The sequence below is a fragment of the Gavia stellata genome, chromosome 9 (genome assembly GCF_030936135.1).
Source record: "Gavia stellata isolate bGavSte3 chromosome 9, bGavSte3.hap2, whole genome shotgun sequence".
NCBI lineage: Eukaryota > Metazoa > Chordata > Aves > Gaviiformes > Gaviidae > Gavia > Gavia stellata.
In genome coordinates this window covers 4,929,637-4,953,447 of record NC_082602.1, presented here as the reverse complement: position 1 = coordinate 4,953,447, position 23,811 = coordinate 4,929,637, and the positions used below count along the sequence as shown (strand labels likewise).

Genomic DNA, 23,811 nt, shown 5'->3' with positions numbered 1-23,811 from the left:
GCCTAGTCTAGTAGATAATCTCTAGTTCTAAAGCCTGGTTATAAAAATGGCATTTTTACCATTTCTGTTCAAATTTGTGTGCTAGACAAGGGACGCAACCTGTTGCTGGTCCTTTTTTCTCTGCGTTCTGACTCAGTGGAAAGATTTTGTACTTAGATTATTGGCTGTTGACTTTTTCATTAGCTACTTAGAGAAATACAGATTCTGCATGGTTTCATATGTAAACAGTCATCTAAAAAGTCAGCAGTCATCAGACATAATTTTCTCTCTCAGGTCCCTGTTTATTAAGCTAAATGATGGTTTAAGCTGGAATTTAATACCAAACAAACTAACGTGCTTAAGGTAACCTTCTGTTTCCTTCATTACAAAGGCACTTGAAAAGTGCTAGAGCCATTTCCATTCTCTGAGAAATATTTCCGAGTAATTTGCCAAAGAAAATTAGCTGAGGATAAGGAGCTTGTTCTGAGGCAACACAAAAAACTTTCACTGAAAATCTGTCACAGATAATAGGAAAAATGAAACACTATTCCATTCAAACTGAATGAAACAATTTTTTTTTTTTTTTCTCCTTCCTTCTGGACTTCAGGTGATGTGACCCCTGTTCTCATGAATCCTCTCTCGCAGTCACACTCCATTTCTCTGGCAGAAGGAATATGCCGTACTATATCAGACATGAACGCAGATCATGTGATGGTCACACAGGAAACTTTAACGGAGCAGTTAGTGAAAAATTATCCAGGTAATGTGTTCGTTTCTCCTTCCGTTTAAAAGTGACTGTATCATGAAGCTTGAGTTTCTGATACTGGGCAAGTGATCACTGAATTTTTGCAAGCAAAGCTGGCAATATGAAAGAATATAAATTAATAGGCATAAAAATATGAATGTGCATACTATCCTCATCAATCTGTGAGCATGACTAACATTGTTTTGTATGTAATCCTTCTTACAGATTTTAATAAATCTTCTTTGAGAAGAGGGAACTGAGTGCAGTAGCTTGTTGAGAGTATGCGCTTTCTAGAGGGTGGGAAAGCATAGATGAGGTATTTAGGTGCCAGATATGGAACAGCATAAAATAGACTGTGTGTCAGATCACAAAGACTTTGAGTCCTCCTTTAAGAGACAGGAACACAGCTGACTTGGATGGCAAAGGGACGGGGTAGGAGTCTACATCTGGTGTTTGCTATCAAAAAATACAACTGCCTTAAATTCAGGTTCGTTGCTCAAATTCCAGCCCCTTCCTTCCTGAAAGCAAATTACTTACACTAAATGAGCTTGAATCCTTCTCTTCTGATGGGGTAGCAGCCACTTCCCTTAAACGCTGCATTTTCAATTTCCCTCAGATCTGCAATATTGAAGTGTGCGTGTGCATGTGAGACTTTGTAAAGGCTCATTATGGCCCTCTACAGGAGGTTGCTTTGTTTGATACTGAGTTTCCTCTTTTGAGTCTTCTTAACCTTATAGCTCTGCAAACGTTACAGGTTGATGTGGTAGGCATTTTCACTAGTGCGAAAAATTTTAATCCAATCCCATAAACTGGCCCAGAACCCTGCCAGGAATGTGATGTGGTCTGTATGTGCACTGAGACAACCACAGGTAGATTTTTAGGTCAGCCAGGAATAGGACACTCAAAGTTTGTAGGGAGAGAGCATATTTCTTGCTATGTTTTCATCTTGTTGGAAGTTTTCATTCCTGTGGGCAGATCAGCAGAAGCCTGGGGCAGTAGATCAGATGTCACTAGACTAATGACTCTGGGACTGTGACACCTGAGGGAAAACCAGTAGCTGAGATCAGTCTCAGTGAGGTAAGCAACTGTCATCTGACAAAATTATACCAGAAGCTTCAGAGAGAGTGATAAAAACCACTGTTAAATAACCTGCCAAGAGGGAAATGCTTTGAACAACACATTGTTTGGTTTGTACCTGGCAGAAGGTTTCTCTCATGAATATCATATCCTGACAGACACAAAGAGAACATCCTTGCTTATTCAAAGGAGAACATCCTAAGCTCCATCACAGCGGTGCTGCAGTGACAATCAGAAATGCATCTAGCCTTTACCTTCTTCCTCAGGGGTGACCTTGCCTCATCAGTGAGGAATGGCCTTGGCAGAGTTAAAAAGGGTTTGCTGATCTGTAAGACACCGGCAGGATTGCACCTACCAGAGCCCGCGGCTGGATGATGTTTCCGTGCTGCCCTCACCAGGCTGGCCCAGAAAGGCTCTCCCTCACTTAGTGCTGCAGCCTGTGCTGGCCCCAGGGTTTGGGGCAGCCCTCGCTGCCCTGCATGTGTGGACACCACTGCAGAGTGGGGCTGTCCCTGTTCTGGAGGAGCCCAGGGCTGTGGGTGGGGACAGCTGGGTGCAACAACAATTGCTGGCTTTGGAAGCTCAGCAGAGTGGTGATGTATTAAAAAAAATAATCCTGCTTTTTGTCCGGTGATACTGGACATTTTCATGTTGAAATTGAGTATGCCCTACTCAAACTTCAGTTGCCAGGTCAGTTTCAAACTTCTTTTGGAATCCCGTGAACTAAATACATTGGGAATTTCATGTCCAGTGGCTTCCAGATCTGTTGTGTGTAAGTTATTTTTTGACCAGCTCCCATTTATTTGAAAACTTATCTCTGATTTGAAATATCTGTATCTTTGTTGTAGGCATTGCAGTTCCCTCCCGTAATATCTTATATAATATCCTTGGCACTCTAATTAAAGAAAGAAAAATCTATCATACGGGAGAAGGATACTTCATCGTGACTCCCAACACATACTTTATCACAAATGATGCCACGGAAGACAGTAGAAGGGTCTCATTGGAGGACAGTTGTTGCTGTTCATCGCCTTCTGTCACTTACCTGGTGAACATTGAGTGCTGTGCAGACCTAGTGAAAGAAAACATTCCTGCAGTATCCTGTTACAGATCCTGCCGTTGTTTCCCTGACCAGAATACGCTCTGTGAACAAAGACATCTGCAGCTAATGAACCATGAACCTAATGGAGGAGGTAAGAAAGGCTGCAGTGAATTGAAGCCTTCAATTCAAACTCAAGGGATCTCCACATCTGCTGAAAACCATTCCCGGGACACCATCAAATCCCTGACATCTGTGAAAGAGAAACTGAAAAGCAAGAAGTTTGGCCTTGGCCTTTTCTGGAGAAGTGCTTCTAAAAAAGAAGAATCTAAGAAGGAGTACTCCACTTTTTCAGCCCAGTTTCCTCCCAAGGAATGGCCAGTCAGGGATGAAGATGACTTAGATAATATTCCACGTGATATTGAACATGAAATTATCAAGCGTATTAACCCTACTCTTACAGTTGATAATTTGATTAAACACACAATATTAATGCAGAAGTTTGAGGAGCAGAAAAAATGTATCAGTAAGGGTACCTCAGCTGAAGTTTCAAGGCAAACCCATCTTTCAAAGGGTTGTATTCAAAAGACACAAAGTAAAACAGCAAAACACACCAGGAAAACCAAATCTAAGAAAGAGAAGCAGATAAGCAGAAGCAACAGGAAATCTCAAATACATGAGCGAACATCCCAAAATGAGAAACTGGAAGAGAACTTGTCACTGCCTATCAGAAACCAACAGCCATCTGATGTAGCAGTGGAATCCCATGTCATATATAAAAAACAAATTAAGAACCCTTTTCAGGGTCTGTCATGGAGACGCAACTTTTATGTGAAAGGGTACAAAGGTACTATTAACTGTCAGCTGAAGACCGGGACTCAAAAGCCAGAAAGAGCTTTACAGAGGCCACGGTCCTTGGATTCCTCAAAAACCTTTAACTATGAAACTGAACAGCTGGCTGCTGAAACGCAGGCTGACAAAGCTAAGCAAAACAAACTACTCCATGCTAATAGGTCTTCCCTCCAACTAAAGAAAGACAGTTTAAGTGAAAGCTTCAGTTATCCGCAAGGCAGTACTTTGCAAACAGATAATAAAAGTAAACACTTTCTGGAGAATAATATTTCTGAAGACAACATCTACAGAAGAACAGTGAAACAAAATCCTGGGGATATTAAAAAATCCCCTCACTCCTACACTGAGGATAATGGTGTATGCGAAGAAGATTCAAAATTTTCATTACATCTGAAAGACGAGTATTGCAGGTGCAAAGCTGACACTGTATGTGAGTTATTAGATGAAACAGCAAATGATTTTAAAAATGTCCATCTTTCAAATTATACACCCAATAAAAAAAAAATTAGTGTGAAATACAGACAAAAGACTGATAAAAAGAGTGAACTTACATTTAAACATGACTGTGCCAGCCATCCCCTATCAATGAAGCCGGAAAGTGAAGGATTTACTGGTAACTGCCATCTTCTGTACCAAAAAGCACATGATGGTGACACCTGTAACTTGTTATATCTGGATGACAATTTTGAAGGTAATGAACCATGTCACCTGCCTCCTGGCCATGCTTTTTCAGGTACAAGAGACTGGAGTAAAACTGTGCAAAAGCTGGGGACAGCTATGTCCCTAAAAAACCGTAAGGTTAATACTTGTCCCACCCTTTATAACACAACTGTAAATAAACATGACTCTGGAGAGCATGGATGTAAGGAAAGTGCTAGTTTTGCAGAATCAATAGATGGCTCAAAAGAGCATCCAAAACCAGATTTCACAGAAGAAAGTTGTTTGTGCAGTCAGATTCTTCTGAGAGGTCACAGAAAGGAAGAAGAAACTGGCCTTACTGAATGGGCAAAGGCTTCAGGTGTAGTAGATTTCTGCCACACTAATGAGGCTGAGGCAGATGCTAACACTTTGCAAAACTTCACCTATGAGATGGGTGAAGTAGTGGCATGCTGTGCTTTGGGCTCACAGACCAAAGAAATGAGAAACCCCCTAGGAAAAAAAGATCTGTTTTTTAAGCATGCATGCACTGTGATATCAGGGCAGAAACACTCAGAAGGGGCAGAAAACCACAGCATTACAGGAGACAGTGGAATTGACTCCCCAAGGTAAGAAAACACTTGTAACTATGTTAGATGTTTTATCTTCAAATTAGCAATCGGATTTAGGCAGAAATGCTGCTGTAAATCATAAACCCCCCTCCCCAACAACAAAATTCTTATTATCTTTAAAAACTTCAGTGTTACGTCCTGGAAACACTCAAACTGTATAGTTCTACCATGTCTTTTTACATGAACATTCCCCCTAGGTCAGCTATACAAATGCTGCTGTTTATATTTTGCATTTGTTTTCATGAGGCAAGAAAATAATATGACCTCTGCCATGGAGATGGCCAAGTGCAGAAATGTTAAGAAACATGATGATTGATAAACTGAGTGTTAAACATGGTGATTGATAAACTCCTGTTAGAAGGCAGGTTCAGCTCGCATTGATCTTGCCATACGACATTACGGATATTGTCATAGTTTCCCCAGTTGTAGATGAAGAATAAAAAGTTCTTTATAAAGGTGTTCAATCAAAATTTAAAGTACAAAATACCATCTGACTTGCTCACAATAGACAGGAGAATGTGTAAATCACTTGAGCTAGAAGCTTCTGCTTCCTTTCATAGGGTACATTTTGCCTGTGATTATACTTGAAAAATCCCTTAATGGAAAACAAATCGGTATGAAACAATTCTTTACACAGTTGCATGTGGAAAAGACCTCCAAAACTCCTAACTAAATTGGCAAGAATGTAAGTTAAAATGCTGTGAGGGAAAAATCATAACTTTTTAATAGCATCACATATTCTTAAGATCTTAAATGACTGGTATTTAAGTGTGATTAAACCATTCAAGTTCTCATTAGATATGTAGTGTCACCTTGAGAAGCTAGTATATGAAGGAACAAATGACATACTACAGTTTTTAAGGAAATTCTGCTGATTTCCAACACCCTCCCCCCCCCCCCCCCCCCCCAAGTAGCTTTTGGCTGTGCACTCTTTCAAGCACACTTCTAGTGTATTACCTGGACAAGAACACTTGAAATCTGTTGGATGCTCTTTAGCAAAATATATTTCAAAGGGTCATTTTGATTTTTTGTATTGATGCCACCTGTGGTACCAGAAGCTAAGCCAACTCAGTTTATTTTTAGAATGTGAAGTCTGATGTTTAATAATTCCGTTATTTTAGATGGACTGAAAAGAAGATGAAGCTTCCTGCCAAATTCTGAAAGCATAAATACTAATGCAAAGAGGAGGACTAAGTAGAAGGCAAATCGCAACAAAATTCCTTGCTTCAGCTAACTCTGGTCATGAATATTTGATTATTTTTTTAATGAGCTTTGTAAACTTTCTCTTTGTAACAATGTAACCATACTGTAAATGCGATCAGTCACACCTGCGAGGCTGTCTCTAAATCAAAGCTGTTAGTTAAAACTTTTGACTATAGCATTTGGAGAGCTAATGTGTATTTCTGTTGCTCTCACCTTTAATTAGTTTTTGCGTCCCTGTGATAATAAAAATGAGAACTGCTATACTTCATTCAGATCACACCATTAACCGGGAAAGGGTATGGGTTACTCTAATAGGAACTGTATCAGTTGGACAGGACTGTGTTACACTAATTCTTGAAAATGTTTCTAACTTGTGCCACAGAAATAACAGCATGCTCCATCTCAGAAAACAAAGCAAACGAACTAGATTGGCACGCACCGTGTTACTACAAAAATTCCTTGAATCCTGAGGTTCTCTCACTGTGTCCTGAAGAAATCTCAGCTGTCCTCCTGAATCTGCTTGGTGTGTTTGTATCTGGCAAGCAGGATTTAGTCTTTGCAAATGAAAATGTGTTGGCACAAAAGACAACAGGTAAGGTCAGTGGCATTGCTTTGAGAGAAACCCTGCTGCGGGCCAGCACGCTCCCGCTCTGCTCCTGACCACCCCTTTTCTTCTCTTAAGGAATCAATATCCTGGCAGCTCTCAGGATTACTTTACAACTTTTAGTTCAGAAGACTAATTTTGACTTTTTAATCCTGATTTCTTCCTGTAGCTAAAAGCAGACTGTGCTGGTTTCATGCTGCTAATCACCAAAGGCTTGTCATCGTTTTAAACCTTAGAGGCACTTGGTCATACTGTTTGTTGACTACATTAGGCTGTTTCACTACTGAAAACCTCTCTACAGGAGTTACGGGGACAGAAGGCTAAAGTTGCAGTTACCAGTTTTTAAAGCTACTGGAGATTTATTTTAGGGAAGGTGTCTCTGGCTGTGAAGAAGTGGAAGACGCTGCGTTCGTGCTGGCTGGGGCCGAGGAGAGCCCTATAGCGCTCTCTCCCGTCCGCCTCGGTCCACGGCCGCTTTCAGTCACGCCGGTACCGTGATTTCCCCCTCAGGCTTCTCCAGAAGCTCTCTGCCCTCAGCGCCTCACGCTGCCCCTGCCTGGCAGCAGCTTTTCGCTTCCTTAAAAAACTCCTCCCAGGGGCTTACAGGCGTAACGGGGGTACGGCATAACGCAACCCCCAGTGGAAAGCCGGTGGGAGAGGCGCAGGCCGCCCTTTCCCCGGCCCTCCGCCCGCGCCCGTCATGGCGGACGCCTCACGGCGAAGGCGCGGGGCTCCCCACGAGCTCCACCGCCTCGCGGGCGCGGGGCACGCTGGGTCTTGGAGTCCGGGGGGGAGGCCCGAGGCATGCTGGGCCTTGTAGTCCGGCGGCGGGGGCGGCAGGCTATTGGCTGCCGGGCGGCGGTTGAGCGGCGCGGCCCCGCCCCGCGTTGCCGGGGCAATGGGCGGGTTCTGTTTCTGGTTCTGTCACACAGCGGGCGGCGGCGGCAGCGGCAGCAGCAGCAGCGGCGTGGCGCGGCGCGGCTGCCGGTGAGCGGAGATGCCTGAAGCCACCCCGTCTAGCGCTAGCAGCGGGGCCGAATCGGATCCTGAGTGCCCTATGGAGAGCGAGTCAGCCCTGGAGAGCAGCCGGCGGCGGCGCAAGGTACCGGGGAGGGCTCCGGGGCCTTTCGCGGCCGGGTGCGGCCTGGCCGCGCCGCGCCGCCTCGCCTGCTCGCTGGGGCTCGTGTCCGGCGGGTCTTGCCTCGGGTCGCGCCCCCCTCGGTGGCCTGGGCCGGGGCGGGTCTGCGCGACGCGGCCACGGGGTGCGCCGGGCCGGGCCGGGCGGCCACGTGCGCGGCGGCGGGGCCTCCCGGGGAGGTCGGCGGGCTGCACGGCCTGTGGCGCTGGGCCACGGCCCCCGCCTCGTGTCGGGACGGCCCTGCCCGGGGTGGTGGTGGGCCTGCCGGAGCAGGCCTGGGGCCGTCCTCGTCGCAGAGCGGCCCGGGGAGCGCTTACGGGTGCACGCTGGGGCGGGGGAAGAGTCCCGAAAATGAAGGCCCCGGTGTCGCGTGGTCAGGAAAGTGCCTCCTGGCGGCACCTGCGGGGGATCTGTTGCTTCATAGCCGCCCCCCCGTCAGTAACTAGGGCATAGGCTGTTAGTTTTAACGGGTTTGCAACGTCTTCTCTGCTTCGTGTCGCTTGGATCCACGTGCGTGTATTTTCATTTACCGCTGTGTTGCTCTGTGCCTCACCAGAAGGAGAAAAAAGAGAAGAAATCTAAACGCCGTGACAAATCTCGGAGGAGAAAGACTCAGACGGATGAAAGTGAGCAGTCGGAGGATGAGGCTGATTCCCCGAAACTCAAGAAATCAAGGAGTGGAGTTAAGCAAAACGGTGCTGCAAGAGAGGAAAGCCCGGAGAACACAAGATTATCTTCCTTAAACAGTAAATCCACCCACAAAAAAAGGCACAATAATTCTAGTGAAACGTCAAGTGGTGATGGTGACAGTGAGCAAGAGCAGGTAAAACTAGCGATCGATTTTGTTATCATGATGTATTTAGCTTTCAACTCCTGCGTTGCAACAAGGTTACATTTAGAACAGGTTATCTTTCCTTTTTTTCCTCCCAGTCAGCGGAAAGATGGCTGTAAATTTTTCAGGGTTTAAAGCTACTTGAACTGTCCCTTCTGTTGATTATTTGCAAAAATTTTAAATTCTGAAAGTCCTGAAGTTCTAGATCAGCGCACCACGGTTTCCTCATTTCAACAGTCTGGTACTGTGGTAGCTGTTGGCAGATGGACAAACTGCAGTGAGATGGTGCTTTAATGTGATTCAGCATCATTAGATATGATTTTAATTGCCACAAATTAGTTTAATTGACTTCTTTTTGGTATTACGAGTACTCCTCTAGTGAATTATTTGGTTTTAGCTAGTGGAAAAAGAAAAGTTGTGTATTAATACGTTTTTATGTATCATCTTATTAAATAGTAGTTGTTACTGTGATAAGATGGTCCTTAATGTAATAAAATAGTGCGTTGTAACAGTTTTGTAAGTGTTCTTAAGCCTTTCTGTAGGAATGTTTTTATTTTGTCTGACTATTTGATTTAGGTTCCTTTAAAATTGCTTGACAGGAACCACATTTCTTTTTTTAAGGGAAACATATCTTGTTGTACCTAGGATTTGTTTTGAAAAGTTTTTATACCTGTATGTTCTGCTGTTGCTTGATTTTTGTTTCTTGTTCCAATTGATGCTTCACAAAGCATCCAGGGTTTCCATGGTTTCCAGGGTTAGCATTTTTTCCTCACGCTTAGCATTTTAATCACTCTGCTGTTAAAACATATATGGAAGTGATGCATTACTATGTAGGGGTGTTTGATGCTCTACTTCGTAAAGTTATTCTTTTGGGGATCGATTTCTGTATCTGTAAATCACCGTGCTGTATTAATTGGGAAGTAGGAAATAGGCTAGATATCAAGGCTGATTCTTGCATATTACATCATAATCTGTTAGGCTATTGGTAATTATTTAAAATAGAATGTTAAAATTTAATTAAGAGTTTTCAGAGTTCTAATTCAGACGTTTTGCATTTACAGGGTTATGCCATTAGATATGAAACAGTCTTAACTTACAGATCACTTTTGTCTAACTTTGAAATATGGTAGTAAGTAAAACAAAGAAGGCTTTTTAGTTGCAGCTGTGATATTGTCAGTGAAAATTTGACCCTTGGGTGTGACACCAGTGCCTTGTGCCATTACCTTGAATTTTCTGGTGGTCATATGATATTCACATGGAATGCTATCTCAATTATTGTTTACCTAACAGGAGATGACTGAAGAACAGAAAGAGGGTGCTTTCTCCAATTTTTCTATTTCCAAAGGGACTGTTCAGCTTCTTCAAGGTAAATTTCTTGACGTGACGTGACCACAGAAAGTAAATTATCTCTGACGTGTTTTTTTATGCTCAACATATTCAGTCAATGAGCTTTGAGATGTGCTCTGCTTGTGCGTATGCAGGCACAGATGCTATACAGAAGGCATATTGATTGCCTACTCTAAATACATCTTTGAACATAGACTTTTCTCTTTGCAATATTACCCAGTTCAGCCTTTGTAGTAGAATTTTAAATAACATAAGCTCAAAAAAAAAGTTAATTCTGTGCGAGAATTTTTAAATTAAAAGTTATTTCAGTGTGACTAAAGGAAAACCAGTTACATTTAGTATCTCTGACATTAGTTTGGGCATGACTTAGTATGAATGAAGAGAAAAATAGAGGTGGTTTTGACATATGTTTTATTTGAAAGGGAGAGATTTTCATAGATAGGTGGGGACTATTACATAAATAAAGCCACAGTACTTAAAAGCTTTTGTTAAAGGTTAGTAACTTCATCTGTTCTAGCTAGTACTATGTGTGGGGGTATGAAGTGGGAGAATAAAATGGACAGTCCCAGGCACATCTTTACAGATGACCTCTGTGGTTAAATGAATCAGTGAAGGTGATAATGTAGTTCTGACTTACTTTAGAGTTGATGGAAGTTTTGCTTGGAATAACTTCCTCTGAGGAGCATGTAAGAACACTTGTAAAATCACCGTATTAAGGAAGTCTGTTGAAATTGTCACAGCTCGAGGAGTGACGTACCTGTTTCCCGTGCAAGTGAAGACCTTCGACCCAGTATATTCTGGCAAAGATGTAATTGCTCAAGCACGAACTGGAACAGGGAAAACATTCTCTTTTGCTATTCCATTAATTGAAAAGCTTCAGGGAGACTCACAGGAAAGAAGAAGGGGCCGTTCACCAAAGGTAACTATGCTTAGTTAGAATGCTGATTTTGCTTTGTCTGATGTCAGAGTGATTCAGAGTTTTAACTCGCTGGAAAATTTCTTCAAGTTTGTGCAGGGATAAGCTAACCCACATTAAAGATTCTTTGAAAGTTGTGTGTGTTGGGCTTTGCCTGCATTCTGTGCTGCCTCATACCCTCTGATCAAGAGTAAAGAGCAAAATCGCTCTATCCACTTGTCAATTCCTTTTTCTGCTTACAGGGAGACCAAAGCTACAGGTGTTCAACCTGTTCCTATTTAATTTTGTTCAGACCTGTTCAGGTCCAATGGTTACTGGATGCTTGTTTTTTCTCCCAAATTAGTAACAGATTAGTGATTTTTCTGATTGGTAAAAGCTGTCTACTTAAAATATGTTTGTTTAAACATGTAAATTGTGGGAGATTTTAAAAATAGACTTAGTTTTCTCTAGGACCACCACCAGATATTGGAGCTTCTGCTCCAGAGAATGCAGATTCATTATGAGCTGTCTGCATTCTGCTAGGGAATACCACATATGTTTTTTGACCAAATTCTTATGTCCTCCAAAATTAGGTAGGCCAAAGCTTATTGTATCCCCATTAATAGTGGGATTTTTTTTTGTTGGTTTATTTTGTCTTGTCACCCATCTCACAGATTACCTGAAACTCATTCCAAAACTAGTACTAGCTGTTTTATTTGCATCTGCCCATCATGTTGGCTGTCTGACTGAGAATGCTGGGCTTTAGATTTGGCACAGTCTTGCAGAGAAGGGAAAACTTTCTTTGAGGGAGTCACAAGTCTTAAAAAAAGACATCAGACCTCACTCTACTATAGCACACTACTACTTTCTTTTTTTGTACTGTGTTTCAATGTTGAAAGAAGTAACAGGGTAAGGATTTTAAAGTTCCTTTTGTCAAGTTACTGATGCCAGGTTTGAGACCAGTACTGCAATCACACGTTAAACTAAATTAGTTAAAACTCCTAGCTAGTAGCTTGTCCATCACCTGTGATGAAGCCTGTGTGTTGGAAGAGAGGATGATTCCTTGGTTGCTTCAGTGGGGATATCAGCACAGCCTCCAGAAACATGCTGAACACCAGCTTTGCAGGCTGAACATATGTTTCCCTGAGTCACAGGGAAACTGAGAGACAGTTGATAGCTCTTTCTTACACCTTCTCGCAGGACTGTGAAGCATTACTGAGCATGTGTAAAAAACATTTTATTACCCAAATCCTTCAGTCTTGTACTCAAACAGCATATGCACATGTAGAAGAAAACTTGTAGCTGATCTGTTCAAGATCTAAAGTTAGACAAGAGGTACTTAAATCTTACTTATCTTATTTAAAAAGAAGTTAGCCTGTCCTAAATGAGTATGTGCTGAAGGAATTTCATGATTTTACAAGAGACAAGCAGTGTGTTTCTCTAATCTTTGCTTAGATAACTATTTAAACCGGATTTTTTTTTTTTTGAATTGTGTAAATGGTCAGGCCTAAACTAATGATTAGAAGTCTAGTGGTTTCTTGGCAGAAGCCATACTGAGAGAACATCTGTTTTTCTTTCTTCTGTCTAGGTACTAGTTCTTTGTCCAACGAGAGAGCTGGCAAACCAGGTTGCCAAAGATTTCAAGGACATCACAAGAAAGCTAACAGTAGCTTGTTTTTATGGAGGAACTCCATATAATGGACAAAGTAAGTGACACTTATCACTAATAATTGAAATGTCAATTGACTGACATATTTGAGAAATGCAGTTGGGTCCTTCCAAACACACACTTTTAACTCAGGAACTGGAGAGTATTGTAGAGTATTCATGGGGGATTCAGTAGCTCAGGATATATTTTCTTATGGCGAGAAATAACCATAGCTCTCAATTATATTCTAGGTGTTCCTTGTCTACTCATGTACTTGAAGTGAAAGAGGTTATACTGTGTGTATACAAAGTGTTTGGGTTTAGGTTCTTGTAAACATTTATATTTTCTTTAAAAAATGTTTAGTCTTAGGGCTGTGAGTGGGTGTGGGTTTTTTGTGTGAAACAGGATACCTAGAGGATTTGTAAAGTGGAGAAGAATGTCTTTATTGTGACAGCATAATTCACCATCTTGATGGCTGTAAACAAGACGAATGAGAGCAGGAATGAGAATAAGCTCTTTCATCTTAATATATCTAGAGACGTTAGGGATGATTTTTTTTCCTGCAGAACTTCAGGAAGGAGGTGATTTCTGTGATTTGGATAGTCAAATAAATAAAGGCTTTTTTTAAGTTTGTAATTAAGGTGGACAATTTGGGAAGAGCTAACTATTTCCGAAGTATGTTAAAAGAAGCTCTTTGTTTGCCACTTTATTTAAATCATGGCGAGAGGGAAGGGAGAGGGGAAATCTTTTTTCCTTCAGGAAGAGCAGTAGAACTTCTACCTTACCAGTTTTGGCGTTTTTTTTCCCCAAGTTTTCTCCTAGTGTTCATCATTTGTTCTCACTTACATTTGTAAGGAGAGTACTTATGAATGGTTTAAGAAGCTGTTTCATTATTATTTAGCTACCGCGTGTTTCTAATGTAGAGAATGCTCCCTAGTTCACTGCTAACTCCTCTTCTGCTCTGTCCTGTTTATCAGTTGATCTCATGAGAAGTGGCATTGACATTTTGGTTGGGACACCTGGTCGAATCAAAGACCATCTTCAGAATGGCAAGCTGGACCTTACCAAGGTGAAGCATGTTGTACTTGATGAAGTTGACCAGATGCTGGACATGGGATTTGCTGAGCAAGTGGAAGACATTTTACGAGTTGCATACAAGAAAGGTAATCTCCATATTTAAACAAATAGTAGGAAATATTAGTAATAATTTAATCTTCTAAAATTCAGGTATATTTTTCTGAAAGTTGCAAGGTAGCCTTGTTTGAAATGACTGAATACTATATATTGTAGGAAATGTACTGCGTTCACAGTACACGAGGAAGTGTTGTGACAGTGGGAATCATTCACAGGACCTTTGCAAAGCTTAAAATCCAGTACCTAGGGATCTGTAAATAGCTTTCTTTGACAGCTTTCTATAAGTTGTACTTGGACTTCTTTCAGCTAAAAGGAATTAGAAGCTTTTTACCTTCTTCACTGCTTGAAAATAGGCTGGATTTTTAGTCATAGTAACTTTTTTCCTAATCTTTAAAATATTTAGACTTTCTAGAGTATTTTTTCTCCAAATGATGGTAATGCATAAATTTAAAAAAGCAGAATTGCCTTCTTTATTTTATATACTGATATTTGACCTCAAACTTTTAATAACCCATATAATCAACTGGTATACATCTGTAAGATGAAACATACAAAGTTTGTGAAACATTGTTCTGTGTTTTAAGATTCTGAAGACAATCCCCAGACTCTACTGTTTTCTGCAACTTGCCCACACTGGGTGTATGATGTGGCTAAGAAATACATGAAGTCTAGATATGAACAGATTGACCTTATTGGGAAAAGAACTCAAAAGGCTGCTACAACAGTAGAAGTGAGTAATCTATCTAATGTGGAATGTTTTCAGGCCTTTTCCCTTTTCCTTTAGGCTATAAGTGGTCATCTCATCCTAAGGTACATTATCAGAATGATGTTGAAAGTTGTTTTGAGAATTATTTTTTTAAGCATAAGGCACATTACAGCTAGTCAAACTGTTTCTAGGTTTAGCATTTGTCTCTGTTCTCACAGCATCTGCTAACCGTATAGACATCTCAGGTAGGGTGAGGATTCAGTTATCAAGTTAGTTTTGTTGGGTTTCAGACAAAAGCGGTATCTGAATTTATCCAAGTTGGAAGCAAAAGGCACACATTAACATCAACCCGCCTCTTTTAAATTGCCACGCACATCACAGTCAAATTCTGCTGTTCTGTATACAGGAGATTTTTTCAAACTTCCTGTGGTATCTCACCTCACTAGACCTTTGCTTGCTATGCAGTAAATACCATAGCGAGGAATAAGATACATATATGCTAGAAGCCTGAATTAATTATCTTTACTTGATAAAATAAGATAGTTTCTGCTTAAGTACTGCTTAGTGGTTACTTTGACAGATTAGTTGGACACATCATAATTGTATCAGTGGGACTGAAAGAATGTTAATCTTGTGCTTGAAAAAGCTTTTAACACACTGTATTTATTTGTTTCACTTTACCTGACATAAAGCTTTAGTTGATAGAACTGGGACAAAATCTTGCACCCCTGACTGTCCTCCAGAGAAATGGTATAACATCTCCTGTTTTTTTTTCCTTGCTTTAAAAAAGTGATTTGTAGACTGTCATCTTTTTTTTTTTCTCTTACTGTAATTATTTCACTTAATGTTAGATTAAGTGTGGTGAACATAAGAGCCGTATGGATTTTGCATGTTCCAGGAATGTGAGTTAGTATATTTTGCCCATCAGGAAACTGTATAACTCTCTAGTATTTCTGGGGTTTACGGTTTCAAATGTATTAAAAAAGAATCTTGTGTTTTTATGTAAGCTGAACACTGGAATTCTTTTCCATAGCATTTGGCAATAGAGTGTCACTGGTCTCAGAGAGCTGCGGTTATTGGAGATGTCATTCAGGTCTACAGTGGCAGCCATGGGAGGACCATCGTCTTTTGTGAGACCAAAAAGGAGGCAAACGAACTGGCTCTGAATGCTTCAATCAAACAGGTATTTTATCATCTGTATCAAGTAACAAAACCTGTCAGAGGATGTATCAACCCGTTGTTGATACCAGACCTATGCTGAGTAAGTTTTAGAGAGAGTCTTTCAAAGTGGATACGGTAGACTTTTTTGCAGGTGGTCAGACAGTTTCAAAACTGCCAAAAAGAACCTTTAAAAAAACCCAGCCAAACTGGTTGCAAGTTTACAGCATTATAGTCTTCAGGGCTAGGCTGCACTAACAGATACTGGGCTACAAAGGACCTTTTTCTTTAAAAAAGAGTTCTCATTCACATTAAATGAAGCAGTTGTGAATTAATTTTTCAGTAGAGAAGACTCTTGGATTAAAAAATGGTGATAGACTTAAAGAACTAGAGAATGATATTGGAATAGCAGTTACTCAGCTGTGATGCTGACATTAATTAGTGTTGTCAGGGGGGCAATTAGGGTTTAGAGCTGTAGTGTAACAGAGGCTATATTTGTATTTTCATTAAGATGTTTATTAGCTGTTATGAAGAGTTGAAAGTTCTATACACAGAAAGAATTCAATCTGCCATTTCTTGTGAATGACCTCTAGTGTATTCCTGAGATTTGTGCTATGGCACACTCTAGCACTGGTGGAAAAGACCTCGATGTAGTGGTGCAATGTTTATGACATGTAGTGACACTGACACTGCATGATCGGTTTTGGTGGTGGTATCACAGCAACTAGTTTTTCTGTATGTGTTTCCATTGAGGAGTTGGGTTAAGTTATGTCTAGAAGGCAGTATAGCATTATGTTCCTAGGGAAAGGAGAAGCTTTTTCATCTGCCACAACTTTGTTCAGGAGTGTTTCTCCCACACTCCTAGATGACCTCAGTAACAGCTAAACCTGAGCGTGGAGCCTTATCCTATGTTACTGGTAGTGTTAGTGATATCAAATCTTGCATAGGCAATGCACAACTCTGATTTTGGCAGGTAAGGGAAGGAAATTACTTAGATGTTTCTGTTTTAGCATATTAATACTTGCTAACAGAATATATACCTATTCCATTTACCAGCTGACATTAATCCAAAACTGTCTGAAAAAGAGTTTTTTTGAGTTCTGTGCTGATCCTAGCATTGTGTTAGTATTTTTTCAAATCATCCTCTGTTTACATGTGGAAAACATGGTAGCCATCTACAGGCAAGCTATGAAATGTGAAGTGGAGGAAAAAACAATTTTTGTATGTTTGGTCTTCATACTTGTTATTGCTGTGATACAGAAGGACTTTCAGAATGTTTGGATTAAAGCAAAATTATCTTTGAAGCTGTAGTTAATTTTTTTTAGGACCACTTATATTTTAATCCTTTAATTGGTAGTGGGGGAAATTAATATTTTAAGGGCGATTAAGAAGCAACACTATTTTGGAAAAGATATCTAAATGCATACTAAGAAGGCCTGAGAAAATTGTCGATAACTGTTTTGAAACAGCTAAGCCTTGCAGAGCTGGTGTGGGTGGCAAGTTAGGACATAGTTGTTTTCATAGGTCACAGTAATTAGAGGTGGAGGTAAGACACGTGTTGCAGTTCTGTTTTCCTACCTTTGTTAAAGGTCTTTGAGGTATATGAATAAGAAGTACTGAGTAAATATTGTGAGACACCTAAAATATAACCTCTGATACTTCAGTTCTTCTGTATCTTGCCATATGGTATCTGTCAAATACCAAGATATTGTACCCAAAACTGACCATAAAATGGAGCACTGTCTTGGATTTTGGTACAGTCGTATAATAATACTGTTTTTCAGGATTGCCAGTCGTTGCATGGTGACATTCCTCAGAAGCAACGAGAGATCACCCTGAAAGGTTTTAGAAACGGTACCTTTAAAGTTCTGGTTGCAACCAACGTAGCTGCCCGTGGTTTAGATATCCCTGAAGTTGACCTGGTTGTACAAAGCTCACCACCAAAGGTAGGAGATGGTTATGCTGGGTGTCTTGTAATAATTTGTAGTCTTGTTTTCAAGTAGTATATGCTAGCAGGTGATAGTATTCACCACACAGAGTTTATCAGCATTGCATTTAAGGGTAAGAAATGTCTGGATATATAAAAGTAGTTTCTTAGAGGATTTTTTCAAACTGTGTCAGTCCCTAGTATGTTTAAAGATGGTCTCTATAAAATGCCTTCTTTTAAGGCTGTTCAAAGCCTCTCCCTTCACAGTCATGTATGGTGATTGCAAGTCTGGAAGCAGTGGGAAGTGAAGAAAGGCTGTTTGTCTTGCAAGAACGATTCACTAAGTAGGGGCATAAATGAGGAGGGGACCCCAACAGTGAGAACATTGGCTGAGTTAAGAAGGTTTAAAAGAAACAAGATGATTTTTCAGTGAATTCACTATTAATATCTCAGTAACCATGCTCAAATTGATGTGCAGGAGGGTGAGTGGGATTGTTGTAGAGGTATACACGCTCAAAATGTTTTCTCATATTCTCTGTGGTGATGCCAAAACAAGACTTAGTTGATCCATGCTCACAGTTCTGGCTTTGAAACTGTGATTTTTAGAGGGTTATGGAAAACCTTATTCATTTTACTTTAGTGAAACGATGTTTTTTAATTTAATTCTTTGGTCGAGTTATTGTGTATTGTTCAGGCTTAACTGTAATAGCTTCTACTAAGTTACGTGAATACAATGAATTGGTTAAATTACAATAAATTAGATAACTCATAAGGCTATTTATTTTGAAGGATGTGGAGTCCTATATCCATCGTTCTGGACGCACAGGTCGAGCTGGACGGACTGGGATCTGTATCTGCTTTTATCAGCGAAAGGAAGAACATCAGTTAAGATATGTGGAACAAAAAGCGGTAAAGTATAGTCGTCTTCTAATCACGAGCACTCAAATGTAATGTGTTAGGGTAGCATGTAAAACCTTCATGTTTTTTTCAATAGTTCAATTACAGAATCTAGCTTATAAAGCAGCCAGTTGAGGTTCGGTTACCTTGCAGAGTTTGGGTACACTGTCAGTGACTGTGGAGCAGGGAGCACGCTGCAGATTCTCACGCCCACACTTTTTCAGCAAATGCCAGTAAGATTGTACCTGTGGAAATGAGGAAAAAGCTAGCAGGATTTCAGTGTAGTTTTCACCCTGGCTTATCATCTGATCAGTGATTTGCATATGTGTAGCTTTACCCAGAACTGTTACTTCCATTTTTGCACTTTGTGCACTGTTCCATATGGTAGTTTTCTTGCCAGTTAAATATTCAGTTGGGATGAGATGGTTTAGTCTTGGCACATAAAACTCAGAGTTACATTTAGAAAGGCTGTGTAACTTGTACTTAAATCCAAGTAAATCAGACTAAAATTAATAATTTATATTTGTAGGACTTTTTTTTCTCCCTGGAATCTGCCAAAATGGTCTCTCTTTCAGTTTAAGGTCATTGGATCATTTAACCTGACCTGGTACATAAAAGGCTTTTAAGTGTTACCCCTTTCCCTGTAAGCTGCACCTTGTAATTTTCCTTGTAAAAGCTGGGAGTTAAAAGGTGAAAAGAAGAAGAAAAATTATAGATTTTAATGCTTGTTCCATTGGACTCCACTGTTTCTTTAGAACTGAATTATTTATCGTCTGCAACTTTCATCTGTATTTTGCTTTTTAAATTTCAGGGCATTACGTTCAAGCGTGTTGGTGTTCCTACTGCAACAGATATCATAAAGGCTTCCAGCAAAGATGCCATCAGGTGTGTTCGGTGACTTAAGCCCTGTTGTTTCTTCCTGTCTTCCTAGTTCAGATGGGCTGTTTGGATTGCTTGTTGCTGACTCTCTGAACTGATCACTATTAAAATCTTGGACTGCTGTTTTTCTTCTATTCTAGAACCTAGTAAATACTAGTGTATAGATTTTTTTTTTTTTTTTTTTTTTCTTTAATTACTTAGGTGTCTGGATTCTGTTCCTCAAACCGCTATTGAGTATTTCAAAGAATCTGCTCGGTTGCTAATAGAAGACAAGGGACCTGTTAATGCCCTGGCTGCAGCTCTAGCCCATATTTCAGGTGCTACTTCCATTGAACAGCGCTCCCTGCTGAACTCAGATGTGGTAAGGGTGCATGGCTTAACATCTGTCTTGAATCTGGAAAAAACCCCAATACACCTCTGTGTTGTTTAAATAGAGAATTCTTTGTCTGTCTCCTTATGATTTTGTTTATGGGAACTGCCACTAGGAACTACTGATTTATTTAAAAGCAAGAATATAGTGGTTGTAAATATCCTTGCTCTCCCATAACAGTATCCACTTGAAAACTTAGTTTATAAACTGTAAATTAGCAGGTTTCTCATGTCTGATAGATGTGCTGAAGCTTATTTCTCTGACTGAATGGAGCATGCCCAATTTCTTACTCTTCAGGGATTTGTTACAATGATACTACACTGCTCTGAAGAAATAAACAATATGAGCTATGCTTGGCGAAGACTGCGAGAACTGTTGGGTGACAATGTTGATAGAAAGGTGAACAGAATGTGTTTCCTCAAAGGAAAAATGGTAAGCTTTTTTTGTATCTTTGCTACTGAGCTCTTCTGGTTGTAGCCTTTTCTCAGCAATTGTCAGGGGAGAAAATTTGGCTTTTCTTTCCCCTGTTCCAGGCTCTGTTGATAAGGTCATGACTCTGATAGGGTGGACCTCAATATGTTTTATTAAGGCTTAGGCACCTCAGGGGCTTAGGACTCTGCTCCACTGACATGCTAAGGAGGTAGTATAACGCAGTATATAGCATGGCTATAGGGATAGCAGAACAGGTAAAAGGCGCAAACCATGATTACTGGGCCTTAATGACAAAACATAGAACAGGATTTCTTAGGCCAGTCAGTTGTGATAGTGCATGTCCATCCTGTTTCTGGTACCTGAAACGGAAACATGGGAAAGTTACTTTTTCGGTTGCATACTTAACAGTGTTGCAACAGCTGTAGCAAAGCTCACTGAGAGACAGTTATTTTCAACAAAAGTGATTCCCCTCACTCTTCTTGGCTCAGAATTTGTATGTATTTTCACAAACATGAAAATGTGTGATCAAATAGTCTGTCCAGGATTATTGGTGGTGACACAGAGGACAAGGAATGTTTATATCCCGCTTTTGTGAGTTGTTAGGCATTATTGCTGATTTGCTCTGTCTTTGCGTTTTTCTGGGTGTATTTCTTGTTTCTCAACATACCCTGATCAATAAAACCGTACAGAGGGATGCTGTGATCTTGATGACTTAATTTATTTACGTGCTGTCAACACACGCCATTCTCTTATCCCTTATTCTGCTGTTTTATTTTTCTGGTGCTTTCACACACCTACATTGCCAACATAGTTCATTCATATCCATGTTGAAGTTTCCATCACAGACACCATATACCACGTGTTGTTAGAGAGAGCTAGTCAGTTTGTGTCTCCCTGTGGTTTAATGTGGGGTGGGGTGGGGAGAACAATAGACAAACTAAAAAGACCCCAAAAAGGTGTGAAGATGAGTTGAGAGGACACATCAGAGGCAGATGTTGGATGAACTTTTATGTAGATATTTGTAATAGGAGCATTAAGATCGGCATGAGTGCAGTTTGAATATGTGCCTTTTGGAAGTACCAAAAAGAGAGGGATGTGAAAGTGGCAGGTGTGGCTGACACCTAGTTCGGCAAATCATCAAAATCACAGCACGTCTGTATGCCAGTAATGAGGATACCCAGACTTAGTAAACTAGACGGCCTAGGGGCACCCTACACTTGAACAACAGTTTAAAGATGTAAAAAAAAAAAAAAAAAAAAAAAAAAAAGATTTTCTTGTCTTCGGTGCTGTGTGTATTCTGTTTTTTTTTGTTCTGTCTTTGTGTAAAAGTTAACCTGCATGTCTTGCTGTATGAATTTCACACATAGTTCACAAGGTCTCTTGGCCAGACACTTCTGATTTTAAATTTGACTTGAGGACACTTCTTTGTCAGTGAACTCTTTTTACTATTTCCACCTCTGAAGTTTTTTCTTAATGCATCCTTTATGCATGATGTTTGATATTGCATTAATTGGTAAGATTTGTTTTATTGTCCTTGCCTCTGTCTCTCTATTCACAGCATTGTTCTATATTTGATGTCAGAACACTATCTATGAATGGATTTCCCTACATCAGATTTGTAATTCTCAATATCCGGATTGCTCATTTGGACAAAGAATAGCATTTTAATGTGCGAATTATGTATTGTACTTAATCATTCAAGTAGTTTAACTTCAGATTTTTAGTCTGAACCTAAATATTCAGTTTACTGGATGTAGATCTTTCTTAGTATAGATTTATGCTTGTGATTGGAAAGAATTCACAAAATGAGTAATGCAGAAGTCAACAGACCACAGTTTGGGATGGAGAGGGTTATAAGCTTATTGTTAAAGAGCAAGAAAATGTGAATTGGAAATACTGGTGATGCAGAGGAAAGAAAAATGTGTGTATCTGAGGAAGACATTAAGGTAGTGCAAGAATTGGTAGTTTGAGAAATATTGATGCAACTCTCTCAATGTTCAAAGATTTCAAAGTATCTTAAGTCTCTATTAAGAAACACTTTGAAATGTAAGTACTAGAACATAGATTTGTAGGCTCTATGGGTTTTTTTTAGTTGCAGTCAATTAAAAGGCTACACTTGTATCCATTAAAATTATTCTCTTTTTAGGGTGTGTGCTTTGATATTCCTGCAGCAGACCAAAAGGAAATAGAGGTACGTTCATTGACGTTTCTGGTTACAGCAGGCTGTAGATAAAACTAGCTGGACTGGGTTAGGCAGATGATATTATGTAGCCTGTATCCTGCCTTTTCTAGTGGCAAAAGGGGTGGCTTTGAAGGAATTGAAGAACAGAACAAGCATGCAGTGTTCCTTTCCTAAAGTATTACCCTCTCTCCAAAAATCTGTAGCTTGAGACTTTTGCACTGAGATGAGTGGTGGTGTGAACAAACCACCCCTTGTTACTGCTGCTGGATTAATCTTTGTAGGCAACAAGTCTCGTTACACTATAAAATCCTCTTTTTTCCATTCCACCCCACCTTCTTTTTTTTCCTCCAGAATTCTCTCCACAGAAAAGTGAATTCCAGGTTTTTGCTTGGCAGAATTAGTATTTCCATGCCAAAATTCCCTAGACTTTCTTTCCTTCAGGTATTTCTCCCTTAGTGCATCTCCATACCCTCATGCCCTGGCATTCATTCACTCCTAAAACAGTTTTTGAGGGGAGGGTGTAGATTCATGATCAGTAATAATTATAGTGATGGTATTAATAAGTGAAAGGTTGGGAAAGAGTTTACTGATGAGGCTGGTCTGTAAAGCTCTAAGGTGGGTTTCAGTTCTGAGGTATGCTCAGCTATAGCTCTTAAAGTTTTGAAACCAGTATTGACCACTTCAGTTAGAAACTTGAATCCCCTATATATTAGCTCACAATTTTTCCTTTTCAGTTGAGCAAATTCAGTAGTTATGAAATACTCTGTATATGCATTCCTAGCATTTAACTTAATATGTCTGACTTTATTTCAATAGGCAAGATGGGAAGATTCCAAACAATGGCGTATGTGCGTGGCGACTGAATTACCTGAATTAGTAGAATCACAACGTGGAGGAGGAGACGGAGGAAATGGCCGAAGCTTCTCAAGCTCCAGGAATGGGCGGCGTGGTAGCTCCGGTAGAAACAGATTCAGAGGCAGAGGCCAGAAACGAAGTTTTGACAGAGCATTTGATCGTTAACTTCAACAATCCAGAAGTGGAAAAAAAATGGGACTGCAGTATTTTATATTACATTAAAATAGGCTGTTCCTGTGTGTTCGTACCACTTGGAAAAATCTGTCATTCAGTTTTTTTTTTTTTCTCAGTACTACTTTGGTCATAAACAAGATCCTGTTCGATTTAAAAAAAAAAAAAAAAAAACAAGAAAAATAAAACTTATTGTTTCCTTTCTTTCTCTTATCGCCATTTCAACTGTAAGACCTAAATCTTTATTCCAGAATATGGCTGTCACATTCAAACCTGTAGCCTGGCTCACTGTATGATATATAGATCTTAACTGCTGGTCAAACCTGTACATTTTCCAAAAAAATAAAATATTATTTTACAAGTTCATATCCTATGTTAGAAGGTTATAAAAATGTGTGTGTGTTGGGCAACTGTGGGCAGCGTAGTTCGGGTGTGTGCACGCGGAGTCTGTTTTTCACGGGTGGAGGAGGCAT

General features: G+C 40.2%; 2 protein-coding genes across 2 annotated transcripts; both read left to right on the top strand.

The window, feature by feature from the left end:
• Positions 1 to 564: 564 nt before the first annotated feature.
• Positions 565 to 6,121, top strand: STOX1 (storkhead box 1; the record flags this gene model as incomplete). The annotated part of the gene is made up of 3 exons (XM_009814956.2): positions 565 to 739; positions 2,650 to 4,957; positions 6,082 to 6,121. Coding segments are annotated over 3 exons (2,523 nt in total), but the record flags the coding sequence as incomplete, so codon positions are not given.
• A 1,623-nt stretch (positions 6,122 to 7,744) lies between these two features.
• Positions 7,745 to 23,452, top strand: LOC104252967 (nucleolar RNA helicase 2). The gene is made up of 15 exons (XM_059820977.1): positions 7,745 to 7,869; positions 8,462 to 8,728; positions 10,028 to 10,103; positions 10,825 to 11,003; positions 12,568 to 12,685; positions 13,605 to 13,790; positions 14,346 to 14,491; positions 15,501 to 15,650; positions 17,410 to 17,571; positions 18,342 to 18,461; positions 19,261 to 19,334; positions 19,530 to 19,689; positions 19,996 to 20,130; positions 22,277 to 22,321; positions 23,129 to 23,452. Exons 1-15 carry the CDS (start codon positions 7,765 to 7,767, stop codon positions 23,330 to 23,332), a joined length of 2,127 nt encoding a protein of 708 aa, XP_059676960.1. The 5' UTR covers positions 7,745 to 7,764; the 3' UTR covers positions 23,333 to 23,452.
• Positions 23,453 to 23,811: the final 359 nt, after the last annotated feature.

Bases quoted from the DNA above. Each gene is read 5' to 3' on its own strand.
- LOC104252967 (XM_059820977.1), top strand. From the start codon at position 7,765: ATGCCTGAAGCCACCCCGTCTAGCGCTAGCAGCGGGGCCGAATCGGAT. The intron at 10,104-10,824 runs GTAAATTTCTTG...AAATTGTCACAG, and splicing joins GACTGTTCAGCTTCTTCAAG to CTCGAGGAGTGACGTACCTG. The intron at 12,686-13,604 runs GTAAGTGACACT...CCTGTTTATCAG, and splicing joins AACTCCATATAATGGACAAA to TTGATCTCATGAGAAGTGGC.